This window comes from Belonocnema kinseyi, chromosome 6 (assembly GCF_010883055.1).
Source record: "Belonocnema kinseyi isolate 2016_QV_RU_SX_M_011 chromosome 6, B_treatae_v1, whole genome shotgun sequence".
NCBI lineage: Eukaryota > Metazoa > Arthropoda > Insecta > Hymenoptera > Cynipidae > Belonocnema > Belonocnema kinseyi.
This window is the reverse complement of record NC_046662.1, coordinates 71,501,942-71,526,072: the sequence shown is the minus strand read 5'-3', so window position 1 is coordinate 71,526,072 and position 24,131 is coordinate 71,501,942. Positions and strand designations below refer to the sequence as shown.

The window sequence follows — 24,131 nt, the reverse complement described above, 5'->3', positions numbered from 1 at the left end:
AGAATTTCAGAAGCTTTGACTGAAAGATTCAATTTAGTTTTTAAGTTTAAATTATCAAGTTTTAATCGATTTGAATTTAAAATTATTCAGATTCAGAAGTTTTAAATTTAATTTTGAAAGCTTGTAATTATACATAATACAATTTAGGTTCCTTTCAATTTTAAATGATCCAAATACCAAAATTCAAATATTTACGTTTTGACATTGCCCTATTTTTGAAATTTTAGTCTGAATTTAGTCGATTCATTCATTCAATCAATTAAAAATTGGATTAACAATGGATTTTGCAATTGTTTATATTTTTCTTGTTCGTGCTTATCGACTTCTGCAATTACCGGGAAAATTTTCAAACAAAAATTTCATCAAAATAGTTACATTTTCAGCCAAAGAGATGGATCTTCAACTAATAAAATGAATCTCTAACCAAGTAATTGAATTTTCAACAAAAAGGCTGAATTCTTAATACAAACCTTAATATTGTCGAAGTTTCAACTATGTAAGATTTAATTTTCAGCAAAAAATGGATTAGTTAAATGTTCAGAAAAAAACATAATTTCGAACAAAAAACAAACGAATTTTCAGCAAAATAGTTCAATCTTCAACCAAATAGTAGAATTTGTAACTAAAAGAGGTGCTTTGAACCAAAAATATAGAAGTTAACTTTTGTATTAAGAATAATTAACTTTCAGCGGCAAATATTTGGATTTTATTGTTGGATTCTTTTTTCCAGTATTGCAAAAACTTGTTATTCGCAATACTTATCAGTCCCTGCCCCCCCCCCCCCCCCCTCGGACAATGTGTCGTAGTTTTCGAACGGCCCCTAAGAGAAACTCTTTTGAAATTAGTGTAAACCAAGCGCTGATAGCTTTACTCATTATTTTGGCGTTTAATGGTTAAAGTGAATAGTTTTTGAAATTCACTAACGGTGTCGCAACTGTAGCTTTGTACATAAATTGCAGTTAGCTTGAATTTCAAGTAATCCTTTGATAAATAATATTTTTTGTTTAATATGGTAGTAATTATGCTTATAACACCGCATCACCGCTAATTTTATTAACACGAGTTTTCCGCACTGGTTTTGGTTTTCTGTTTGTTGCACAAAGCAGTCTTCACTATCGCCTGTTCCGTCGTCAGAACCAATTGTGCTTCGAACAACTGACGCCCACGCAGCTGTGAGTGAAGTCTTTTATATTTAAACAAACATTCTTTTTTTTTAATAGGATGTTAGGCATTATAAGAGGTTAGAGCGCTGAATTATTATACTTTTTTTGGGTTCATTTATCATTTTATTTTATTATTTACAGGCCTCGGACTCACTAGAGTATTGACACTATTTCACACTTTTTTTTTAGAGATCACACTATTTTCCTGTTTAAAAAAATCACATTAAATACACTATTTTCACACAGTCGTACGCTAATGCCATTATTTCTTTGCTTTATGTTAAAACAAAATTTCTGAACTATACCACATGTCTTAATTTTTTATTAGGGATCGTACCAAATTTATAAGTTTTAAGCCAAAAAGATGAGCTTTTAACAAAATAGCTAAATTTTTTATCAAATGGTTAAGTTTTGAACCAGTTGCATTTTATATCTAAAAAATACTAATTTTTACACAAAAATGTAATATTTGATATTTAAATAACAAAAAACTTCAATTTTAAATAAAAAAAGAGTTGAATATAACCATAAAGACAAATTTCCAACAAAATACTTGAATCCTCAACTAAAACAGATTCACTGTCGACCATGCAGTTGCATTTTTAACCAAAAATATTGATTTTCTACTTAAAAAGATGAATTACCAAGATACATTTTTATTTGAATTTTCAACTGAAAAAGATACATTTTTAACCAGACATCAAATAAGTTAATCACTCAGTTAAAAAAATTTAATTTAAAAAAAGGAAACGAATTTTCTATAAGGTTGTTGAATTTCTAAGCCAAAGAGACGAATTCTCTACAAAACGGTTGCATTTTCAACATGGAAATATAAAATTTTCAACAAAATACATACACCTTTAATCTAATAGTTAAATATTCTACTAGAAAGACGAGTTTTAAACAACATACATATATTTTTAACCAAATTGTTCAATTTTCTACCAAAAAATACGAATTTTTAACAAAGTACAGAATTTTTTAACTAAATGTTTTGAACAATGGCTGTGATGTCAGTCCAAATTTAATATGATTATTTTTTAGTTTATATTTTATTCGCTAAATTTTTAAAAAATTATTATTTGAATTTTCAATTCAAAAAGGTGAATTTTTCTATTTAAAATCGTTTAATTTTCGAGGCAAGCATATAATTTTTCAAAGAAGAACTTAATTAACAATCAATAAGTTGATTTTTCAACAAATTAGTTTATTTTCCAGTTTCAGAAATATTTTTTAACTGAAAATTTATTAATTTTCGAAACGAAAATACGAGTTTTTAACTCGAAAATATTAATTTTCAACAAAAAAATTAATTTATAACCAATCACTGGAATTTTCAACAAAATAGTTTAATTTTCAGTTAAAAGAATACTTTTTAACTAAAAAAAGTATCTTCAACCAAGATTATGAATCTTCAACGAAAAAATGAACTTTCAAGAAAGTAGTTCAACTTTCAACGAAAGATTTGCATTAAAAAAGAAATTGACTAAAAAAAAAAACGTTTCAACATAATGTATAATCTTTCGATCAAATAGTTCAATTTCTGAAACGAAAATACTAATTTTCAACAAAAGAGTTCATTTACAACCAATTACTTCAATTTTCAACAAAATAGTTAAATTTTTAGTTGACAAATAATTTCAACCAAATAAAACACGAGTTTTCAACTAAAATTATGAATCATTGATCAAACAAAATTAATTTTTAAGAAAGTAGTTCAACTTTCAACCGAGAGTTTGATATTTCAATAAAAAAGATTTTTATTAAAATTATAAAATTATAAGAAATGACCAAATATTTAATTTTTAAACAAAGCCGATTAATCTTTAACAAGATAGTTGCATTTTTAATTCCATAAGATTAAATTTCTACAGACAGAGAAAATCAATCGATTTTTAATAAAAAATAGTTTAGTCAAGAAAGAATAAAATCTCAATAAAATTTTGTATAATCTAACTAAAAGGATGAATTTTCAACAAAACAGTTGAATTTTCTACCAAAACTTATTACTTTTTTACAAAAATATAGAATTTTTCACAAAATAATTCAATCTTGTATTTAGATAGAAAAATTTAAAAAAAACTTGTGTTAAATAAATAGCAATTTTGATCATTTATAGACTATTTTTTATTTTTAAGGTTAGTCCGAGACCTGGATTCATTTAAATCTATGTTGTAAAATCCTTGTAGAGCTAAATCCTCTTTTACCATGGATTACTTTTTAACTGTAAAATAGAAGCTTTGGTGCCCTGAAAAAAGTTAGCAACTAGACCTCAATTTCCAAACTTTAACCTTATGAAAAATATTTTAGGAATATCAGTATCGGCCTGTAATAATTTTCCTACAATTTTTTCGCGATTATAGGAAATTTCTTCTGGAAAACGATGATAAGACAGTCAGGTTTTTTATAAATAATACAAAAATATTGAAGTAATTAATGTAAAATGTAGACAAAATACGAAGGAACGAATTCTTCAAGATTATTGATAATCTTATATGGAAGTACTCAAAAATAGCGATTCTGTACAAATCACCCTGACACAGCAAAAGTCTGTGGATTCCCTTGATATCATTGAAATCTCTTGAAATTTTATTGAGGTCCATACAAAATCCGTTTGAGCCTTTTGAAATGTGTTTCAACCCATAGAAATCTTTTGAAATTTTAAATTCCCTTGGAATCTTTAAAACAGTTAGAAATCTAGAGAAAGAATTTAAAATTCCTTGAAAATTAATTAAATTTATTCCCTAAAATTCTCTAGAAAGCTGTTGAAATACATTAAAGTTTGTAAAATTATCTAAAATCGTTGAAGTACTTAGTGGTCTACTAAAATCCCGTAAATGTCGTGAAATTTATTGAAATCTTTGGCAATTCTTTAAATATAAATATAAATTATACTTATTCATTCAATTTTTCCTGAAGAAATCCTTGAAAAATTTTAGAAATCTTTGATTCTCTGTGAATCCCTTGAAATTACATTCGCTAAAAATCCATTGAAGTCTTTGGAAATCCTACAGAATTCTTTGAAGTCACATAACATTTTTCACATGTCATGAAATTCTTTTGAATCTGTTAAAAATACCCCGTAGAATCCCTTGAAAAACCTTAAAGTTTGTAGAAGTCCTATGCAATCTCTTGAAATTCTTTGGAATCCCATAAAATTCCAGGAAATGTTTGGAAATCTTTTAAATCGTCTAAATCGCCTTGAAATCTGTTGAAAATCTTTAAAATGTTTGGATACATTTTTAAATTCCATGAAATCCCTTTAAAATACTTAAATTCAGCAAAAGTCCCTCGCAATCCGTTGAAATCCTTTAAACTCTTCTGGTTTGTATGGAAATATTTGAAATAATTTGAAAACCTGTGACATTTTATAATCCTTGGTTGTATTTCAAATCTTTGAAGTCTTTTGGAATCCTGGGAAATTCCTTGAAATACATAGAATTCTCTTGAAATGCGATTCAATTTATAACTAAAGTTCTCTTGAAATTAGTTAAAATCCCTAAAAAATTCTTTAAAATCTTTGGAAATCCTACCAAATTCTTTGAAAATTTTTGAAAGTTTTTAGGTCTTTTGAAATTTGTTGGAATCTTTTAAAGTAACTTGAAATCTTGAGAATGCTTTGAGATTGATTTCCTTAGTTCTCTAGGAATCAGGTGAAGTCCATAAAAATCCTTTGGGATCCATGGAGAATTTGGAGTCGCTATAAATCCGTTAAAATTTCATTCGCTAGAAATCCATTGAAATCTTTGGAAATCTGTTCAAATCTTTGAAATGTTTTTTAATCTATTATAGTACCTTACCATTTTTTAAAAAACGCTTGAAATCCTTGGAAAAACATTAAAATCCGTAGAAGTCTTAAGGAATGTCTTGAAATCCCTTGAAATTTGTGGAAATATTTTTCAATCCCATAAAATTCCTTTAAAAACCTTCAAATTCATGAAAGTTCTTAAAAATCCTAAACCCTTAAAATCCTTAAAGTCCATTCAATAAAGTTATCTTTAAAAAAAACTGTTCAAATTCTTAGAAATCTTTGAAATTGTTAGGGATTCACTACAATCCTTTAAATCTTGTGAAATTCCTTGATATACTTTAAAATCCCTTGAAATTTCTTTCTCTAGGATTTACTCCTACGGCAATCTCTTTAAATCCATGGAGTTCGAATAAAATCCTTTAATTCTTGTGATAATCCTTCAAATACCTTAAAACCCAGTAAAATTCTTGGAATGCCTACAAAATTCTTTGAAATTCCTTGAAATTTTATAAGTCTTGAAATTTATTTCTAAATTCTCTACCCATTCGTTGAAATCTCTTGAGATCCACAGAGATAAAATCATGTTCTAAAACTCCTTTAAAAGTCTTAACATCCTTGAATATCCCTCGAAATTATTTGAAACACCATGAAATCCTATACGTTAAATAAATGAATTATTCGTTTCTAGTTTCTCTATTTGTCGTATAAATTCTTTAAATATTTTAACATTATTTATTTCTATACTGATTTTCGTAAAATGATTTTCTATAATCGCTCAAAACTATATGAAATTCAATATAGGAAAATCATTGTAGGCCTATACTTAATTCAGGGTGGCCGCTGGACCAGGAAATAAACGGGAATTTTATGAGCTCTGAAAAAATCGGGAAATGACAGTGAATTTATTTCTTGAGCGGGAATTTTACAAATTTGCTGAAAAAAATATGTCCAAGTTTGATTTCAAAATTTTTTTAAAATAATCAGTTAAATTTTTGTTTTTTGCAATTATGATATCATTTAGTTTACAATGCGTAATATGAAAATCTTTCACTTTCAAATTTTCGATTTTGGGTTTTAATTTTTAAGCCTACATTTTTCTTATTAAACATATTAAAATTCAAACACAAAAAAAGCGTTAATTTTAACCATGTTGTTTTCAATTACATTTTATCTAACTCTCGCTTCTTACCAATTTTTGAAAAATGAGTGCATTTTTATAAATAACGGCTTTTTTCCGGGAAAACATTCTCTACAACTCTAGTGTTTCCAATTTAGAAAGTAAATTTTTCTATTGCCGAAATAGTGAGAACCTTTTTTTTTAATGAAAACTTTTTAAACAAATAATTATATTTTAAGATTATTTAGTTACCAATCGACAATTTCGGATTAAAAAAATTTAGTTGATCAAATGTAAATATAAATTATAATGATTTTTAAAATTGAACTATACACTGAGGATTAACAAGTTAATAATAAATTATTTTTCAAGACGATTTAGAATCAAATCAAAATTTAAGAATTTTCTGATTTTAACATTAAGAATTAAATTGTTTAAATTGGAAAGTCTCAGTTGTTAAACAAATTTAAACGCCCGACTGAGTCTTTATAAAATATTTTCAATTTTAAAATAACTCTAAAATAATATATTCATATATAAAGCCGTTTATTAAATTTAAAATAGTTGTTTAGTCTAAAATTTGAAAATTTTTAAGTTTTTAATTAGGAAAAATAACAATTGCTTAATATTTGGAAACATTTGATTGTTTATGTAAAATCAGTAATTATAAATTAAATTCTTAAAAATAAACTTTGAAACGTTACAATTGAATTTGATAACATTTACTTTACAAGTAAAACTGTTGAATTTTGATGTATATTAAATATTGCACACCTATAATTTCTATAAAAGTGCAAGTAAGTTGAAGAGATATTTAGAAGGTCTAAAAAGATAAAAAATTAATTTAAATTTTGAAATAATTTCAAATATTTTAAATCAAATGTATTCCGAAAAAATACGGCTATTTGTATCGAAATTTAGGTGCAAAGAGCCCACAGCCTAATTTAAAATAAAATCTAGATTTTTGAAGATTTCGAACAAAAAATGTATAAGCTTTTTAAGAATATGAAATACTTCAAAAAAAAAAAAAAAACATGTTCTTAAGATTCTCAGAAAAATTGGAAATGACTATTTATTTTGAAACATTTATTTTAAGAGAATATTTAAAAAGATTTAAAAAAAACGTGAAAAATGAATCTGGAAGATTTTAAGGAAATATTTTCATTTTGCAGGATGTAAAAAAATATAAGAGAGAATTTGAATAATTTCAAAAGATGTTTAGAAGTTTTGTAAAGATTTAAAAAATAATCTAAAATTGGAATAAATGTAAAACAACATGTAGATGTTTCAAGATTTTTAAATCAAATTTTGAAACTTTTTAAAGGATTTTTATACTATTTAAAATGAAAATAATTTAACTTTTAACTAAAGAAGTTTTTAGGTTAAAAAAAAATTTAGTCGTTCAATTTTTAATATTTCTAGCTTGAAATTGATTAAAATGCTTTGCTGCTCAGTTTATATTGCTTCGATTGAAAATATTTTTAGCTTTAGTGTTCGAATTCTTTAATTTCATTTAACCCGAGAAATGTTTGCGTACCGGGAAAAAAACGGGAATTTTGTTATGTGATGAAAACGGCCATTTTGAGAATTTCCAATATTTTTTCGTAAGGATATAATTTGTATTCATCAAATGCATGCACTGTAAATATTGATGGTACACCTAGATTAGGGAAGACTTTATAAATGGCTCTAATACCAGAAAATAATAAAAATACTAACAGGTGGAGGCACTCGAGTCCCAAATGCGAGAAATGACATCCTTGATGTCGGACACGGAAGCCAAAAAATCCGAAACCGAAAGCGAGCTAAAAGCAGCAGTCGACAAAATTTGGGTTCTACGTGACATCATAACCGACCTTGAACAACAACTTCAAACAAAAGTCGAGCGTGAAGAACTCCTCCAAACGCAAATAGATCAATTGGAAGAATTGATATCAGCCCAGAATCGAAATCAACAAGAACTCGCTCAAGAATTAGAGTCGATCAAATCTGGAAGCGAGAATGTACAACTAAATGATCACATCAGTCATCTTCAGGAGGAACTTAGGAAACACAAACTAAGCTCAGAGCACTTCAATTCCAACTCTTCGACCTTGAAACAAATAAGAATGGAGCTTCGCGAAATGCACAATCACGTTGATAAGAGAATCAAAGAACTCGAAGCCTTGCATGTGTGCGGCTCTAGTTTAAGTATTAGCCAACCTAGTGAAGATGTTTCCATTAGAGATCAGATAGAAGCTTCTCGTTGTCCCACACCTGATGATCCAAACGCTCCACCGACTCTCCCACTCGATCAGGTTTTGAAGCTGAAAGATAAATTGATGAAGCATGCGAGAGCAGAGGAAGTTGCTTTGAAACGAATCAAGGATTTGAGTATCCAGCTGACTAGCTTGAAAAATCAGAATGAGGAGTTACAAGCCGAGCAGGAAATTTTACAGCAAACAGCGTCGGAGCAATTGTTTCAGATGGAAGCGATGCGTGGAAGGCTTGAACAACAGAAACAAGACGCTCCTTTTGCCCAGAGGCAAGCGACTTCCCGCTTGGAACTTCAGCTTCACGAGACGAATACCAAACTTCATTCGATGGAGCGCTTAATCGCAGATAAGGATTTGGAATTGAAAGAGATACGAGAACAGCTCGAGAGGGCTAATCAGATTTTAATGGAAAAGGAAATCGAGATCGCGAATGTTGTTCAATCAGAAAATGATGTCATCCAGAAATTGAAGGATCGTCTAGAAATTGCAGAAGAGGAGAAGAAGGTTCTTGAATCCAAATTTGGAAAACAAGAACGTGCACAGATCGAACTTCCCCAGCTTCTGGATTCGATGCTCGCTGATAAGAATGAGGAAATAGATCACCTGAAGGAGCAATTACAGAAGAAGGAAAAACAACTCGAATTGTATCTTTCCCTCAACCTTGATGAGAATCAGTTAAAGGAAATGGCGAAGCAAGAGCCGAAGAACAGCGCAAGAACTCTCAGTGATATTCTGTCGATTAATTCGGAATGTGAAGAGTATCAGGAAGGTATTCGTGAAGTTCCGAATTCCACGAGAAATCTGCATAATGTTTCTTCGTTCAGAGTTCCTCAGCCCGGAATTTCCAAGGATACTTTAGAACTTAGTCCAAATTTGATAGAGAGGAATAAATCGATTCAGGTGCCACAATTGGAGTTGGGATTACAGTCTCAGAGTATGTCCAATTCGTATCCAAGAGAATCGAGGGAATTCGATACAGGATTGGAGAAGAGCGAAGCGGATTCAAAGTCTCCAAATGGAGAGCTTTTAGAATCTCAAAAATCCCAGAACATTTCTCCAAAAAGTAGAAAGAGCTCGGATGAGTTGATGAAAGAGCAGATCCACGTCTTAGAGACTCAGTTGAAACGGAACCAAGAAGAGCTGAATTTGAAGTCTGAAAGTTTGAGGCAAAAAGAGGCGGAATTGATTGCGATTCAAGTGAGCCAGGAAGAACTTCGACTAGAGTTGAAGGATACCGCTGAAACCTTGATTCGCGATAAACTTTTCTTTAAGAGCCAATACGAACTGAGTCAGGTTTCCGAAAATAAGATCCGGAAAGACCTGGATCAGGTGGAGAATGCGATGAAGTTGAAGATTGAGGAATTGGAAGATTACAAGAGCAAAGTCCAGGTCAATGAGAAGATTCTGATTGAGTTGAGGAATGAAAATTCGAGACTGAAAAAGACAGATGAAGCTTTAAAGGAGAAATGCCAGGAAGTGAAGTATTTGTCGGAGGTTATTTTCCAGAAGGATGTTACCATCGAAACGCTTCAGACTCGCAATGTGGAGATTGAGAATGAAAATAAACAGTTGTATGATTACAGAAGGAAGTATGATTTGACTAAAGAGGAGATTATAGGTTGTCAGAGTGAAATTCAGAGACTGACTCTGGGTTTGAATAACAGGGATGATATTATCAAGAGATTAGAGGATATGGCGAGGAGAAGTAGCTTTTCGGATTCATCACCGAGTGATAGTAATAAGAATCAGGAAATTCATCACCTGCAGGAGTATCTGAAAGAAAAGGACAAGGTGATCAGACAAATGAGTGATGATAGTAAGAGTTTGCATAGGGCTTTGGAGACTATTCAGAATAAGATGAAGGAGTCTGGAAATGTCGTTGAGTTGAGGAAGAAGTTGAAAGAAGAGAGGAAGATTAATCTGGGTTTGAAAGAATCTTTGGAGAAGGTGGTGAGTGAACTCGAGAGATTGAAAGAAGATGGAATGCAGGAAGATGAGGGGATAGAGGATATGGTTCAGAGGGAATTGAATCTTTCGGCTCAGCTTGACAGACAAATTATGGATGCTATAGAGAGTGAACCTGAAGAGGGAGTTCGAAGGATGGAGAAACATTCCTGTAATTCGTTGAATATAAAACCGGATGGGTATAAGCAGGAGAAGTTGATTGAGAAGTTGAGCGAATTGAAGTCGAAGTTGAGGCAAACTTCTAAAGAGAAAGAGGAGTTGAATAGACTAAAGGATGATCTCGAGATTGAGAAGGAGATGCTGAGGTCCCAGGTTGCTGAATATGAGTCCAGAATTCTTCAGATTAAATCTGAGTTGGAGGAGGAGAGGAAGAAAGTGACAGGACTTGATGAAGAAATTTTCAAACAGAGAAACGGTATTAGAAGTTTGAATGCTAGGATTGAAAAAGAGAGGAAGAATATGGAATCTCTGCAAGAACAAGATGCCGAGCTCTTGTCGGCTTTAAGAAAGAAGTTGACATCGTCTGTAAAAGCTGAGAGTAAATTGAGGGAGGAATTGAATCAGGTGAGACAGGATTGTCAGGCCTTGGAAATTCAGCTCAGTACGCTTACCAGACAGGAGAAGAGTTTTGATGGAAATGCAAAGGTTCCTTCCGAGATGCTGGAACAGGAGCATCAGAAGTATTTCAAATTGACAGAGAAATTTGAGAAAGAACAACGTAATAATGAAGAGTTGAGGGACAATTTGAAGCTCAAGGAAATAGAGAAGAGGAGATGTGAAGAACAATTGGAAATTGCGATTGAGAAGCAGGAGAGTTTGAACAGTAAACTTGCTTTGGTAGAGTGTGATAAAGATCAATTGAGCACGAATCTTTGCAGAATTAAGGGGGAATTGAGAGCCAAGGAAGAAGAGTGTGAGTTTTTGCAGAAGAAGATTAAGACGATGACTGATGCGGAAGCTAAAAGGCAGGAAAAGAAGAGTAATGACAATGTAGAATTGAAGAGATTGAGGAGAGAGATGGAGAATAATAAGGATGTTCTCCGAGATTTAGAAGTGGATTTGGAACATTCGAGGACTGAGTTGAAAGTATCGTTGGAAAGGCAGGCACAGTTGGCTAGATATGTCGAAAGTTTGACTGAGGAGGAGTCTGAGCTCAATCGACAACTTGCATCTGCGAAGGATGAGGAGAGAAGGTTGAAGGAAGTGATTTCCAATTTGCAGGCTGAAATTCAAGGAAGTCTGAAGAGAGAAGTTGAGCTTTCCGACGAATTGAGGAAGGAAAGAATCTCTACTGAGAAGAATGTGCCATTGAAATACTTGGAGAAGATAAAAGTAAGATTTTAATTCAATTTAATTCGTGTTCTTGTCGAAAATTCTGCAAATGCAGTTTTTGCCTAACGATTTTTATTTTCAGGAACTTAATGATACTTTAGAAAAATACTCTCATGATAAGGCTGTGCTCTCGGCGAAACTTAGTCAAGTCAGAGAGGAGAAGGAGCTTTTTGCACTTCGTGCGAGGAGTTTAGAAACCCAATTCGTACATAAGAGACCTGCACATTCCACTGGAGCTTTGACCGCAAATTCAGAAGAAAAGGTATTTTTTTTATAATTAGGGAATTTATTTGTTGCTGAAAGTCAGGGAGTTTAAAAAGAAGTTTGAAAAGTGGCAAAAGTCGGGAATTTTCTAAAAGCGTCAAGAATAATTAATTCGAGATTTTTAAAGATTAATTTGAAATTTACTTTCCGTTTATAAAAGATTCTATGATAAAAATGTTGCAAGATCAAAATTATGGTTTTTGAAAAGGAATGGTCTGGAAAAATTAAAAAAAGGCCAGAGAGAAGTTAGCGAATTCTGGTTAGTAATTTATTTGACATGTATTTCTATTTCTTTTCACTTAGTTACTTCTCCCTGACGATTATATTTTTATTTAAAAATGTATTTTTTGTGAATGACTTTGTTAAAAAGATATTCTTTTTGTTGAAACTTCAATAGTTTTGTTGAAAATTCCTTTTTTTGGCTTGAACATTCAACTGTTTTGGTTAAAAACAAGCTTTTTTGTTTAAAATTCATATTTTGGCGTTGAAAATTCAACTGTTTTTTTTTTAATTCAACTGAATTTTTTTCAAATTCAACTATTTTTTGTAACTCTTTCTGATTAAAAAATTTATCTATTTTAGTTGGGATTTCTTTTTTGTTTGGTTAAAAATAAAACTGTTTGATTGAAGATTAATCTTGTTTGGTTGGGAATTCAACTATTTTGTTTGAAAATTTATTTTGTTGTTGTTAAATTCAAGTGTTTTCTTATTACAATTAAAGTTGTTTTCTCTTGAAATACGTATATACTATTGCATTATTTGTTGAAATTTCTTTTTTTTTTGTTTCGTTTAAATTCTTCTCTTTGAAATTTTTTAAAAATGGAAATTAATCTTTTTTTAACTAAAAATTCAACAGTTCCAGTTAAGATTCCTCATTTTAGTTAAATCTCCTTCTCGTTCGTTAAAAGTCTAATTACTCTGTTAAAAACTCTTTTTTGTCTTTGTTGATAATTCATATTTCTATTTCAATCATTCAATTGTTTACAGAAAATTCGTCTTTTGGTTTGAAAGTTCATCAATTTGGACGCAAATTTCTACTTTCATAACTGAAAAATCTTGATTTGAATCAATTAGTTATTATAAAATTCCAATTTTTGGTTGCAAAATTGAAGTATTTTGCTGAAAATTCGCCTTTTTGTAAAATATTAATATTTGCGGGCTAGAAATTTAACTGCTGGATTAAAGGTTGAACTGCTTTCTTAAAAATACATTTTTTTAAATTGGAGATTCATTATTTTAGATGAAAATACATCTCTGGTTGAAAATTAAAACTGTTCTGTTGAGAATTCGTTTTTTTATAGAAGTTTAATATTTTGTGGGTTAAAAAAACTGTTTTTTTTATAAAATTCGCTTATTTTTGTTATAAAAGATGAACTGTTTCGTTTAAAGTTCATTGTTTTGGTTGCAGATTCATAAGTTATATGAAAAATTCAAGTTTTCTTAAAAATTTGACTTTTTTTAAATTCTTCTTTTTTTTATTGAACATTAATTTCATTTGCTGAAAGTTCAACTATTTGGCTGAAAATTCTTATATGTTGATAAAAATTCGTCTTTTTGGTTAGGAATTCGTCTCTGTAGGTTGAAAATTCAACTGTTTAGTTGAAAATTAAATTATTTGGTTGAAAATTAAACTTTTTAGTTGCAAAATTGAACTATTTTGTTGACTATTTTTTTGAAAATTGTTTATTATTTGAAAATTAATTTTGTTCACTGAAAGTTCAACTATTTGTTTCAAAATACCTTTATATTGTTCAAATTCATTTTTGTGATAGAAAATTAATCATCTTCGTTAATAATTCGCTTTTTTGGTTAGGAATTTATCTCTGTAGATTGAAAATTCACTTAATTGTTCAAAAATTCAACTATTTAGATGAAAATTGAATTATTTTGTTGAAAATTCAAATTTTTGGATGCAAAATTTAACTGTTTTGTTGAGATTACAACTTTTCGAATTGGAAGTTCAACTGTTCGGTTAAGAAATGAAAGAATTTGTTGAAAATTCAACTATTTTGTTCAAAATTCGCCTTATTTGTAAAAGAATGATATTTTCGGATTAGAAATTTAACCGCTATGTAGGAAATTCATCTGTTTTGTTAAAAAGTGAACTAATTTGTTATAAATTAATATTTTTGGTTGCAGGTTCATAATTTCAGTTGAAAATTCATCTCTAGTTGAAAATTGGACTATTTTTTTGAAAATTTGTTATTTTTGTTGTTGAAAATTATTTTTTTTCACTGAAAGTTCAGCTATTTGTTTGAAAATTCCTGTATGTTGTTGAAAATTCATTTTTTGTGATAGTAAATTAATCATCTTCGTTAAAAATTCGTCTTTTTGGTTAGGAATTCATCTCTGTAGACTCAAAATTCACTTAATTGTTTAAAAATTTAACTATTTAGTTACAAAATTGAACTATTTTGTTGAAATTACAACTTCGGATTTAAAGTTCAACTGTTTGATTAAGGATTCAACTAATTTGTTAAAAATTTAATTACTCCTTAAAAATTCAACTATTTTGTTAAAATTTCACCTTTTGGTAGAAGATTAATATTTGCGGGTTGCAAATCTAACTGCTGTGTAGGAAGTTCGTCTATTTTGTTTAAAAGTGAACTATTTCGTTAAAAATTATTTTTTTTTTGTTGCAGATTCATAATTTTAGTTTCTTAAAGTTCACCTTTGGTTGAAAATTGGACTATTTTTTTTAAATTTGTTATTTCTGTTGTTGAAAATTATTTTTGTTCACTGAAAGTTCAGCTATTTGTTTGAAAATTCCTGTATGTTGTTGAAAATTCATTTTTCGTGATAGTAAATTAATCATCTTTGTTAAAAATTCGTCTTTTTGGTTAGGAATTCATGTCTGTAGATTCAAAATTCACTTAATTGCTAAAAAATTTAACTATTTAGTTGAAAATTGAATTATTTTGTTGAAAATTAAACTTTTCGGTAAAAAATTTATCTATCTGGTTTGAAAAGTCAATTTTCTTTGGTTGAAAATTCAACTGTTTTGTTAAAAATTTCTCTATTTGGACAGGAAATTAATCCCTTTGGATTAAAAATTCATATTTGTTGTAAAGTAATATTTTTTGGTTGACATTATTAAATAAATTTGAAATATTTGTATCGCTTTTATTGAAAATTCTATTTCAAAAATGTTACAATAGTAAATTTCTAGTCCTTGAATATGAATCGTAATGGGAAAAATGAGGGAATTTAAAGAATGAAATTTTCCGGTTACTCCCGGTCTTATAATTTATTCATCTATTTTTTCAGTTGCAACACTTCTACGGAAAGTACCTGAGAACCGATAGCCGACGGAAAGCCTTAGTTTACCAGAAGAAATATTTGATCGGTGTGTTGACCTGCTATCAGCGGTCCGAAGAAAATACCTTGGCGTTCCTGGCACAATTAACTCAAACCCAGAGGACGTGTACGAGGAAGAATTCGAGTCGTAAAAATGCGAAAGCGCATTTCAGAAGTGTCGCATTGGTTATAATTAGCGTTCACAGAATGAAGTGGATGATAATGAGATGGCGAACTGGAAAGAGAGTCGGAGCCCACGCGATTCTTGATGATCCAGAACAATCCTACGTTCCACTTCGACCAATAAATACCAATCATTCGCCGCCAGTGAGAGACAGTCCTCTCACAAAGTTAGTAACTCTTTAATCATTTTTATTAATCGGACCAGTTTTATCTGGCTACCGCACGGCCACAAATGTTACTCAAAACCGCACAGAAAATGCCATTGGCAACCGCAACGGCGATTACACAGCACGACCATTGCCCCAATGGGCGCTGCAAAAATCAAATTATGTGCGACTCTAAAGTACGAACTGACTTAAAAAATATCAAATCAACAAAGAGTCGGGAATTAAACAAAAATGTAGCAAATCAGATCATTTCTGTAAGAATTAACTGAAAAAAAATAATCAGGGTTGCCACCCCGACACTATTTTAAAATATTTTAGTGAATTTTTAAAGATTACAAAGACTTTTTTATTGATTTTATTAATTTGAAGTGATTTTAAAGTGTTTGAAATATTGTAGGATAAAGAGTTTTCTAGAATTACGGAATATATGGAACGATTTGACTTAAAAAATGTAAAAGTATCAAAGCAACCAATAGTCGGGAATTGAAAAAAAAGTAGCAAATCAGATAGTTTCTGTAGGAATGAGAATCTTACCAAGAATATAACCGAGAAATAAATTTTCTGAGAATTTATGAGAATCTCAGAATTAACGTTAATTAATAGAAAATTGCATTTTTTGTTAACTTTTCGGTTGAAAATCAACTCTCTTTTTTAAAGTTTATCTTTTTTATTTTAAAGTTTACCTGTTTTAGCAGAAATTAAATTTATTTTGTTGATAAAAATGCAACTGTTTGGTTAGAAATTAGGCTAATACACTATCTTCTTGAAAACTTAACTATTTCGTAGAAAATTTACTTTTTGTTTAAAATTTATATTTTGGTGTTGAAAAATGAACTGAAATATTTTCTGGATGAAAGTTTCACTTATAAAAAAAATTGTTTTTTATTACGAATTCATCTGTTTTAGTACAAAATTGATCTTCTGTTTTTTATAAAAAAAGCAACTGTTTGGTAGAGAATTGAACTATTTTGTTAAAAATTCATCCTTTTGGTTAAAAAATTCGTCTTTTTGGATTGAAAATTCAATTTTTTCCGTAGAAAGTTATTTTTTGTTACAATAATTCAATTTTCGGTGTTACTGAGTTAACTGGAATCTTTTTAGGATGAAAACTCAAATTTTTTTGCAATAAAAAAAATTCTTCTGTTATAATATAAACATATTTTTTGATAAAAATGCAACTATTTTCTAGAAAATTCGACAGTTTTGTTAAAATTCATTCTTTTTGGTAGAAAATTCATCTTTTTGGATTGAAAATTCAATTTTTTTAGTAGAAAATCATTTCTTGTTAAAAAGTGCATAGTTTGATCGTGAAAACTAGACTAATATCTTTTTCAACCGAAAATTCAACGATTTTTTTTGGAAAATGTATCTTTTTGATTTAAAACTTCATCTGTTATAGAAAAAATTTCATTTTTTATATGAAAATGCAACTTTTTGGTTAAAAACCGTTCTTCTTTGCTTGATAATTCAACTAATTTTTTAAAAACATTTGGTTGAATCGCTTTGTTAAGAAATCACTTTTTTTGTTAAAGTTTTATATTTTAAGTTGAAAAGTTATCTCGTTGGTTAAATGTTTAATTATCTTGTTGAGATTTATTTTTTTTCATTAAAAATGAAATTACTTGGGTCATAGTTAAACTACATTGTGAAATTTTTCTTTATTGAAGGCTTATGTCTGGTTGAAAATGTAACTGTTTAGTGGAAAATACTTCTTTTTTTGTTTCGAATTCATTTTTTAACAGAAAATATAACTTTCATTTTTTAAGATTAATATTGTTTAGTTAAAAATTCGCATTTTTGTGTGAATTTTTTTTTTATTTTGAAATTTCTATTTTTTGCGTAAAAATGCATCAGTTTCGTGGAAAATTAATTTTTTGTTACACAGTGATATTTTTCGTTTGAAAATTGAATTTTTGTAAAGAAAATTTGTTTTCTGGTTTGAAGGTTCAATAATTTAGATAAGCTTTTATTTATTTTTTGAGTGAAAAATCTTTATTTGTTGGAAATTCGTCTTTTTGGTTTTAAAATTCTTTTCTTTTGTTGTATAAATTTAATTCTTTTTTATTAAAATATAAACTATGACACTTTTTCGTTGGCAATTTGTCTTTTCAGGTGGAATATTCAACTATTATGTTAAAAATTCAATTAGTTTGTTGAAAATTGCAGTATTTTGTTAAAGAGTTACCTTTTAAAGTAGTAAAAACTTTTTCTATTGTTTGAAATAAATTAATACATTTGAAAATTTTTAATTTGTATATGAAAGACTGTAATTCCTGAATATGTCTGAGGTAGAAAATAATTTATATTCAACTGCTGTTATAACCTGAATAATACAAATATTGTTCAAAATAAAAAATTATTAAATCCCTTACATTCTTTCAAATTCTCCTAAACTCTGTCATATTCTCGGTTATATAAACTCAACTTAAATTCGCGGGAATTTAAGAACTCTATACACAGTTACAATTTTAAAGACCTTTTTCTTAAAATATTGTAGGGAATTTTAAAAGATTAAAAAGAATTTTTAATTGATTTTGTTAATTTGAAGTCATTTTAAAGTGTTTAAAATATTTTAGAATAAAGAATTTTCCAGAATTTCGGAATATATCGAACGATTTTACAGGACATATAAGGTTTTAAGACATTTCAAAAGATTTCACGTTATTTTATAAAATTTCCTAGGATTTCAATGATTTTAAGGGATTTTAAAACTCTCAACGTATTTTAAAAAATTTTCCAAGTTTTCAGGAAATATAAATTCAGGAGAAGTGAGATATTTTGTAGGGTTTAAAAGATTTTATGAGATCTGGAATTGACTCTAATTATTAATTTATCCTAAACTTTTTGGAATTCTCTTGAATTTTTTTAATGTACTTGATTCTTTCTAAATTTACTCAACTCTACTTAATTCAGTGGTTTATTTTTTCATTTTTTAAAAGTTTTTATCAAATTGATTCTGAGAATCAATTGATAAAATTATCGAAGGATTTGAAATTGTTCAAAGTATTTTTTCAAATTCCTTGGTATTTTCAAGAGCGTTAAAAAATTTAAAAAGATCTTAAAGTATTTTAAATATAATCGGTTCTTTTAAAAGATGGCAAAGAAAATTTTAATTAATTTCAGTAATTTAATGAGATCTCAAAGGATTCAAAATATTTGAGGTTGCTGTAAAAGATTCCCCCCCATTTTCAAGAGATATGGAACTGTTTTATAGGAGCTAAAAGATTTTATTATATTCTAAAATACTCTAATGGGGTTTATAAGATTTTCATGGATTTAAATGATTTTTAACGGATTTTAAAAGCACTCAAGGTATCTTAATACATTTTCCAGGATTTTAAGAATTATGATCAGATTTCATGTAATTTTACGTGGTTTTATAAAATTGTAATGGATTTCGAAGATTTTATTCACAAGAAATGATGAATTTTGTAGAGCCAAGAATTTTTGTAAATTCTTTTGAATTCTCCTAAATTAACTCAATTCCACTCAATTCCATGGATTTCTAAAAATTTGTTGTTTAATCCATCTCACGAAGTTTTTAAAACTCACCTTAAATTCTTAGGAATGTCATCATATTCTTCTAAATTCTGTTTAATTTTTCTAAGCACATTTCAAACTTATTCAGGTCAATTAATTTGTTCATATTTTTAAATTGTTTTCAATTTACTGGATTGTTTTTTTATTCAGTTTGATACTTTAGGCATAAAATGGAATTCTTGTCAATTCCCTTAAATTCCTTTCAATTCATTCAAATGTCACTGAAATAAATGGATTTTTCCGATTAAAAAAAAGTCCAATTAATTTGAATTCTTTTGAATTTAAATTGAATTGTTTTGTAGTCATTAGTCGATGAGAGATTATTAAGGTTTCAATGGACTGGAGAAGAGATTTGACATTATTTTTTGGAATTCTCCCTGAATTCTTATTAATTTACCCTGAACTTTTTTTAATTCTTTGGAATTCTCTTGATTTTTTTTAATTCAAGAGAATTCTTCTAATTTATTCTCAATTCTACTTAATTCAGTAGATTTTTTCTATTTTTGAAAGTTTTTATTTAATTGAATCTGCTTTTTAGGCATTTCACTGAATTTTCTTGAATTTTTGTAAGCTTATTGCAAATTTACTGAATTCAATTAAGTGTTTTCATATTCTTAACTTCTTTTCAATTTATTTGATTTTTTTTTAAGTTCACTTTAAATTTTCATGAATTTCAACGAATTTTTCTCGTTCACCTTAAATTCCTCTGAATTCATTCCAATTGTACGGAAGTAACTGGTATTTTTTTATTAAAAATTTGTTGTTCAATAAATTTGAATTCTTTTGAATTTAAATTTAATTTAGTGTGAAAGATTGTGAATTTATCCTTAAGTTTTCCCTCCCCATTTAGTACCATATCTTTTGATTTTCTTTCTCTCTCTTCTCCCTTTTTCCTTCCTACTCTGTCACCTGTGCTCGCAAAATCTTCTTAAAATTTCTGTTATAAGAATTTTACTATGTGAGAAATCATTTTCAATTTTCCTAAGAATCTTAAGAAATTTTGTATTCTTTTGAAGTCTTTCACAATTCTTAAAAAAATTCTAAATTTTTTGTTTGAAATCTGCAAAAATCTACACTTTATTTTAAATTTGGCTGTAAGCATTTGAAATTATTTCAAATTCTAAATTTAATTCGAATCGTTTTAAAACTTCTAAATATATCTTAAAATTACTCTAATATTTTTACAAATAATAAGTGTTCTATTTTTATTTATAAATTCAAATTTAATTTTTTTTTTAATTTGCAGGATTTTCTAAAAGTTATAGAAAAAATTCAATTTATTTTGAAATATATTTAAAAGTTCCGAAAAAAATTCAAAAATGATTTTGAATTTGGAAAAATTTTAAACTACTTCTATATTTCTTAAGATTTTGAAATAAAATTTTAAAGCTTTTAAACGATGCCTAGACTATTTAAAATAAAAATAATTTAACTTCTAATTTAAGGACTGTTAAGTTAAAAATTTTTTTTTTCAATTTTTAATGTGTCTTGCTTAAAATTACTTAAAATAATATAATTTTGAAATTTTTTAAAGTTTATTGCATGATTCTTTAATTTAGACTATTGAAAATGCTAGCGTGGATTTTTATTTTTGGAACTTAATCTGAGTCTTTGAGTTCTATAATTTATAAAAGTTCTAAATTTTGCAGTTTATTTGCATTTGAAAACTTTTAAACTTCAAGTTTAAAAGTTTGGAATTCAAGTGTTTAACTTTAAATGCTTTAATTGGTTGTTTATTGCTTATTACTTTATATGGAAGAATGTTTAGAATATAGTTTGATTTTTTAAATTTCATTGGTTGTGAAAAATGTTTGCGAACCGGGAAATGACCGGTAATTTTTTTCTTCGATTAAAATGGCCACCCTGATTTATGAATAGATTTGGGAAAAACTGAGATATTTTTAAAAAATCTAAAAAATATTGTTCTAAATAAAGACAGCCGGGGAATGGCCGGGGACTTTATTGACTGTTAAAAAACGGGAATTTAATTAAAAACCCAGGAATTTACTTCTGAACGCAGAAAAATTTCAGTTTTCATTATTTTAATATTTTTTGTCAATTTAGAAAAGTGATTTCTACTTTATCTACAGTCGCAGATTTTTCAGATTATCTCAGTTAACCCTTATTAAATCATAATTTTTTATTGAATTTTTATTATTTTTCAGTATAAAAAAAACCTTCTGCGATGTTTTGTTAAGATTTTTTTCGCTGGCTTACATTTGATAATCGAATTTATGATATTTCAAACATAAAAAACAATATTTTTTTTTAATTTGTTCAAAAACTGGATTTATCATGTTTCATTTGTTTACTCCTGATTTATCCTGAATTGGAACAGGGAATTAAACAAAATAAGTATGTTTTTTATTTTAGGACAGGGAGTTTCCGTAAAGAAATATAATTCCACTTAGAACAGGGAATTTCTAACATGGAACGGCAATTTTTTAATTCGGATTTAGATTAAAGGAATTTAAAAGAATCCCTGTTCCAAGTCAGAATTTTCAGAATTTGAAAGTTCCCTCTTCTAAATTTTAGATGAAGAAAGTACTGCAAATATTTTTTTTATTTTTTTTATTTTATTATAATAACAAATTCTGTTACATTATTCATTGCGAATTCATCTTTCTATATATAAAAATTCAAGTACTTGGTAAAAAGTTAAACTTTTTCATTGAAAATGATTTTTTTGGTTAAAGATTCATAATTTTAATTGAAAATTCATCTCCGCTTGAAAATGTAACTACGATGTTGAAACTCAATTTTTCAAATTAAAAATTCGAATTTCCGTTGAAAATTGAAATATTTTGTCACTTTGAATGTCACTTGGTACATGAAATAGTATGAGGTTGAAGATACTTTTTGACCTTTAAAAGAATTTAAAATTCAATACTTTTAGATTAAATTATATACAATTATATAAATTAGAAATCAAGGCCTGAATAGTTGATTTTTTTGGTTCATATGGTTCTGAATTTAATAATTTCAAGTTCTTTGAAATTCAACCATTATTTAAACTCTTCTAGATTAAGCAATTTTATTTAAAATTCAAAGAATTATTTATTGGAATTTTCTTCAATTATATCTTTGCAAATTCAGTCATTTTTAATATTAACATTTTGCAAATTTTAAATAAAGCATTCAAAACTATCTGCTTTCAATCATAAATTTTTTGCACTTTTAATTATTAAATTGTAAAGACTGATAGTGTAAAAATATTTAATTTGGAACTTTAATAATATGAAAATGTACATTTATACAATTTTGATTTAAGCTTGCTAGAAAGTCACTTTCATTTTTTGAAGAATTTAAAATTCAATACTTTCAGATTTAAGCATAAATAATTATATAATTTTTAAATTAGGGCCATAGTAGTTGAATTTTTTTTAGTTCATAACTTTCAAAATTTAGTAATTTCAGGTCGTTTGAAATCTCACAATTATTTGAACTCATCTAGATTTAATAAATTTATTAAAAATGCATGAAATTAATTATATAAATTATCTCAATTTCTATCTTTGAAAATTCAATAATTTGAAATTCAAATCTTAAAAGTTTCGATTTGAACAATTTTACGATTTTGTAAAAATTTTAATGAAATCATTCAAGACTGTCTAGTTTAAATATTGAATCGTTTACAATTATACAATTAAAAGCCGTGATATTAATAGTTAATAATTGAATAAAAAAGTTAAAAATTGAATAATGTTAACTGACAATTTATTAATTAGACAAATGATTGAACAGTCGTTAACAATTTTCATTGCTTGTTTTTTAATTTGTCGAATTTTGAATGCTCTAAATGTAAAATTTTCCAATTTGTAATAAATTCGATTTGAAAATGTTCAAATTTAATTATTTTTGTATTTAAGTATTTGGAAATAAAATTTTCTCAATTTTAAAGACATTTAGATATTGTCTAATTTTGAAAACTTACATTTTTATCAATATTAAACATGTTATTTAAAAATTCCTTAATTCTGAATGTTTAATCTTAAGTTTTCAATTTATTGAATTGTTTCACATTCGATTCATTCATGTGGAGATTATATTTCAAATACTTTAAATTATAAATTATAATTAAAAAATAAATTAATAAATGTGTATTTCTCTTTTCAGCGGAGATCAACATGACAGATTCGACAATTACCTTCATCGTTTTCTGAGCACGTACAATATGACGTTGAAAAAAAATATTGACGTGGATCACTCTGATTAGATCGGAAGAATCTTTACCAGTCTTTTATATTTTCCTTTATTTTTATCGTATTTTATCTTATTTAATATTATTTTATCACGAAACTTAACTTTATTATTAACCCTAAGCTTATTATTAAAATTAATTTTATTTTAAATATAAAAAAGATCGAAGAAATCTTAATAAGGAACTTTTTTATAGTGATGAGTCTTAGAATTAGTTTTAATTTCAGTTATCTCCGATCAACGTTTATCTCGAGAAAGTTCGAATGAAATGGATGAAAAAGGTGATTGGTTTAAATTTGCCCGATCTTTGACTCAAGGGAATTAAGTCACTAGGATAGTTTCTTCATTTACTTTTAGTCAAATCGATTTTATTCCATACCGCACGTTGTAAAATATTGTGATCTACCGCTACATAATTGTAAGTTTTTTATACTGTAAAACTAGAGGAGGACGATTATAGGTGCTCAGATATTTTTAGAGAGATGTTATTGTGCCGATTGTTCTACACTAGCGAGTGGCTCTTCCTTTTACCGAAATTTACCAAAGCATGTTGACAAGAAATGTATGTTTTTTATATTGTGAATAAAGTGTTAAAGAATGATTTGATTATCGCAGCTCTTAATTAAATTAAACTCTCTTCCATTAAGTGCAGCGACAACGGCGCCACCAATCTGGAATTATTGGCAGCAGAGATTTCTTCCATTAAGAAAAAAGGTGATAGGATTTACCTATAATTTTTTTCATTATTATAGGAAATTTATTATAGAAAATAATTTCAGGATAATCAGCATTGGAATCAATAATACAAAAATAATAAAGGATTTAATGTAAAAAGTTGAAAAACTAGAAAGGAAGTTGTCTATAAAAAATGTTTACATTTATTTTTTTTAGTCTTAT

At 27.7% G+C, this 24,131-nt stretch overlaps 1 protein-coding gene across 5 annotated transcripts in view; it reads left to right on the top strand.

The window, feature by feature from the left end:
• The window catches only part of LOC117175158 (golgin subfamily A member 4-like), a 67,390-nt gene extending 43,554 nt beyond the window's left edge, over window positions 1–23,836 (top strand). For 3 of the 5 annotated variants that reach the window (XM_033364753.1, XM_033364757.1, XM_033364755.1), the window contains 5 exons: window positions 1,104–1,172; window positions 7,753–11,583; window positions 11,666–11,845; window positions 15,115–15,494; window positions 23,151–23,836. In XM_033364753.1, coding sequence (XP_033220644.1) covers window positions 1,104–1,172; window positions 7,753–11,583; window positions 11,666–11,845; window positions 15,115–15,494; window positions 23,151–23,250 — 4,560 coding nt within the window. In that variant the 3' untranslated portion in view covers window positions 23,251–23,836. The remainder of the gene's footprint in view (window positions 1–1,103; window positions 1,173–7,752; window positions 11,584–11,665; window positions 11,846–15,114; window positions 15,495–23,150) is intronic. The other 2 variants (XM_033364754.1, XM_033364756.1) reach the window with 2 other exon arrangements.
• The last annotated feature ends 295 nt before the right edge of the window (window positions 23,837–24,131 follow it).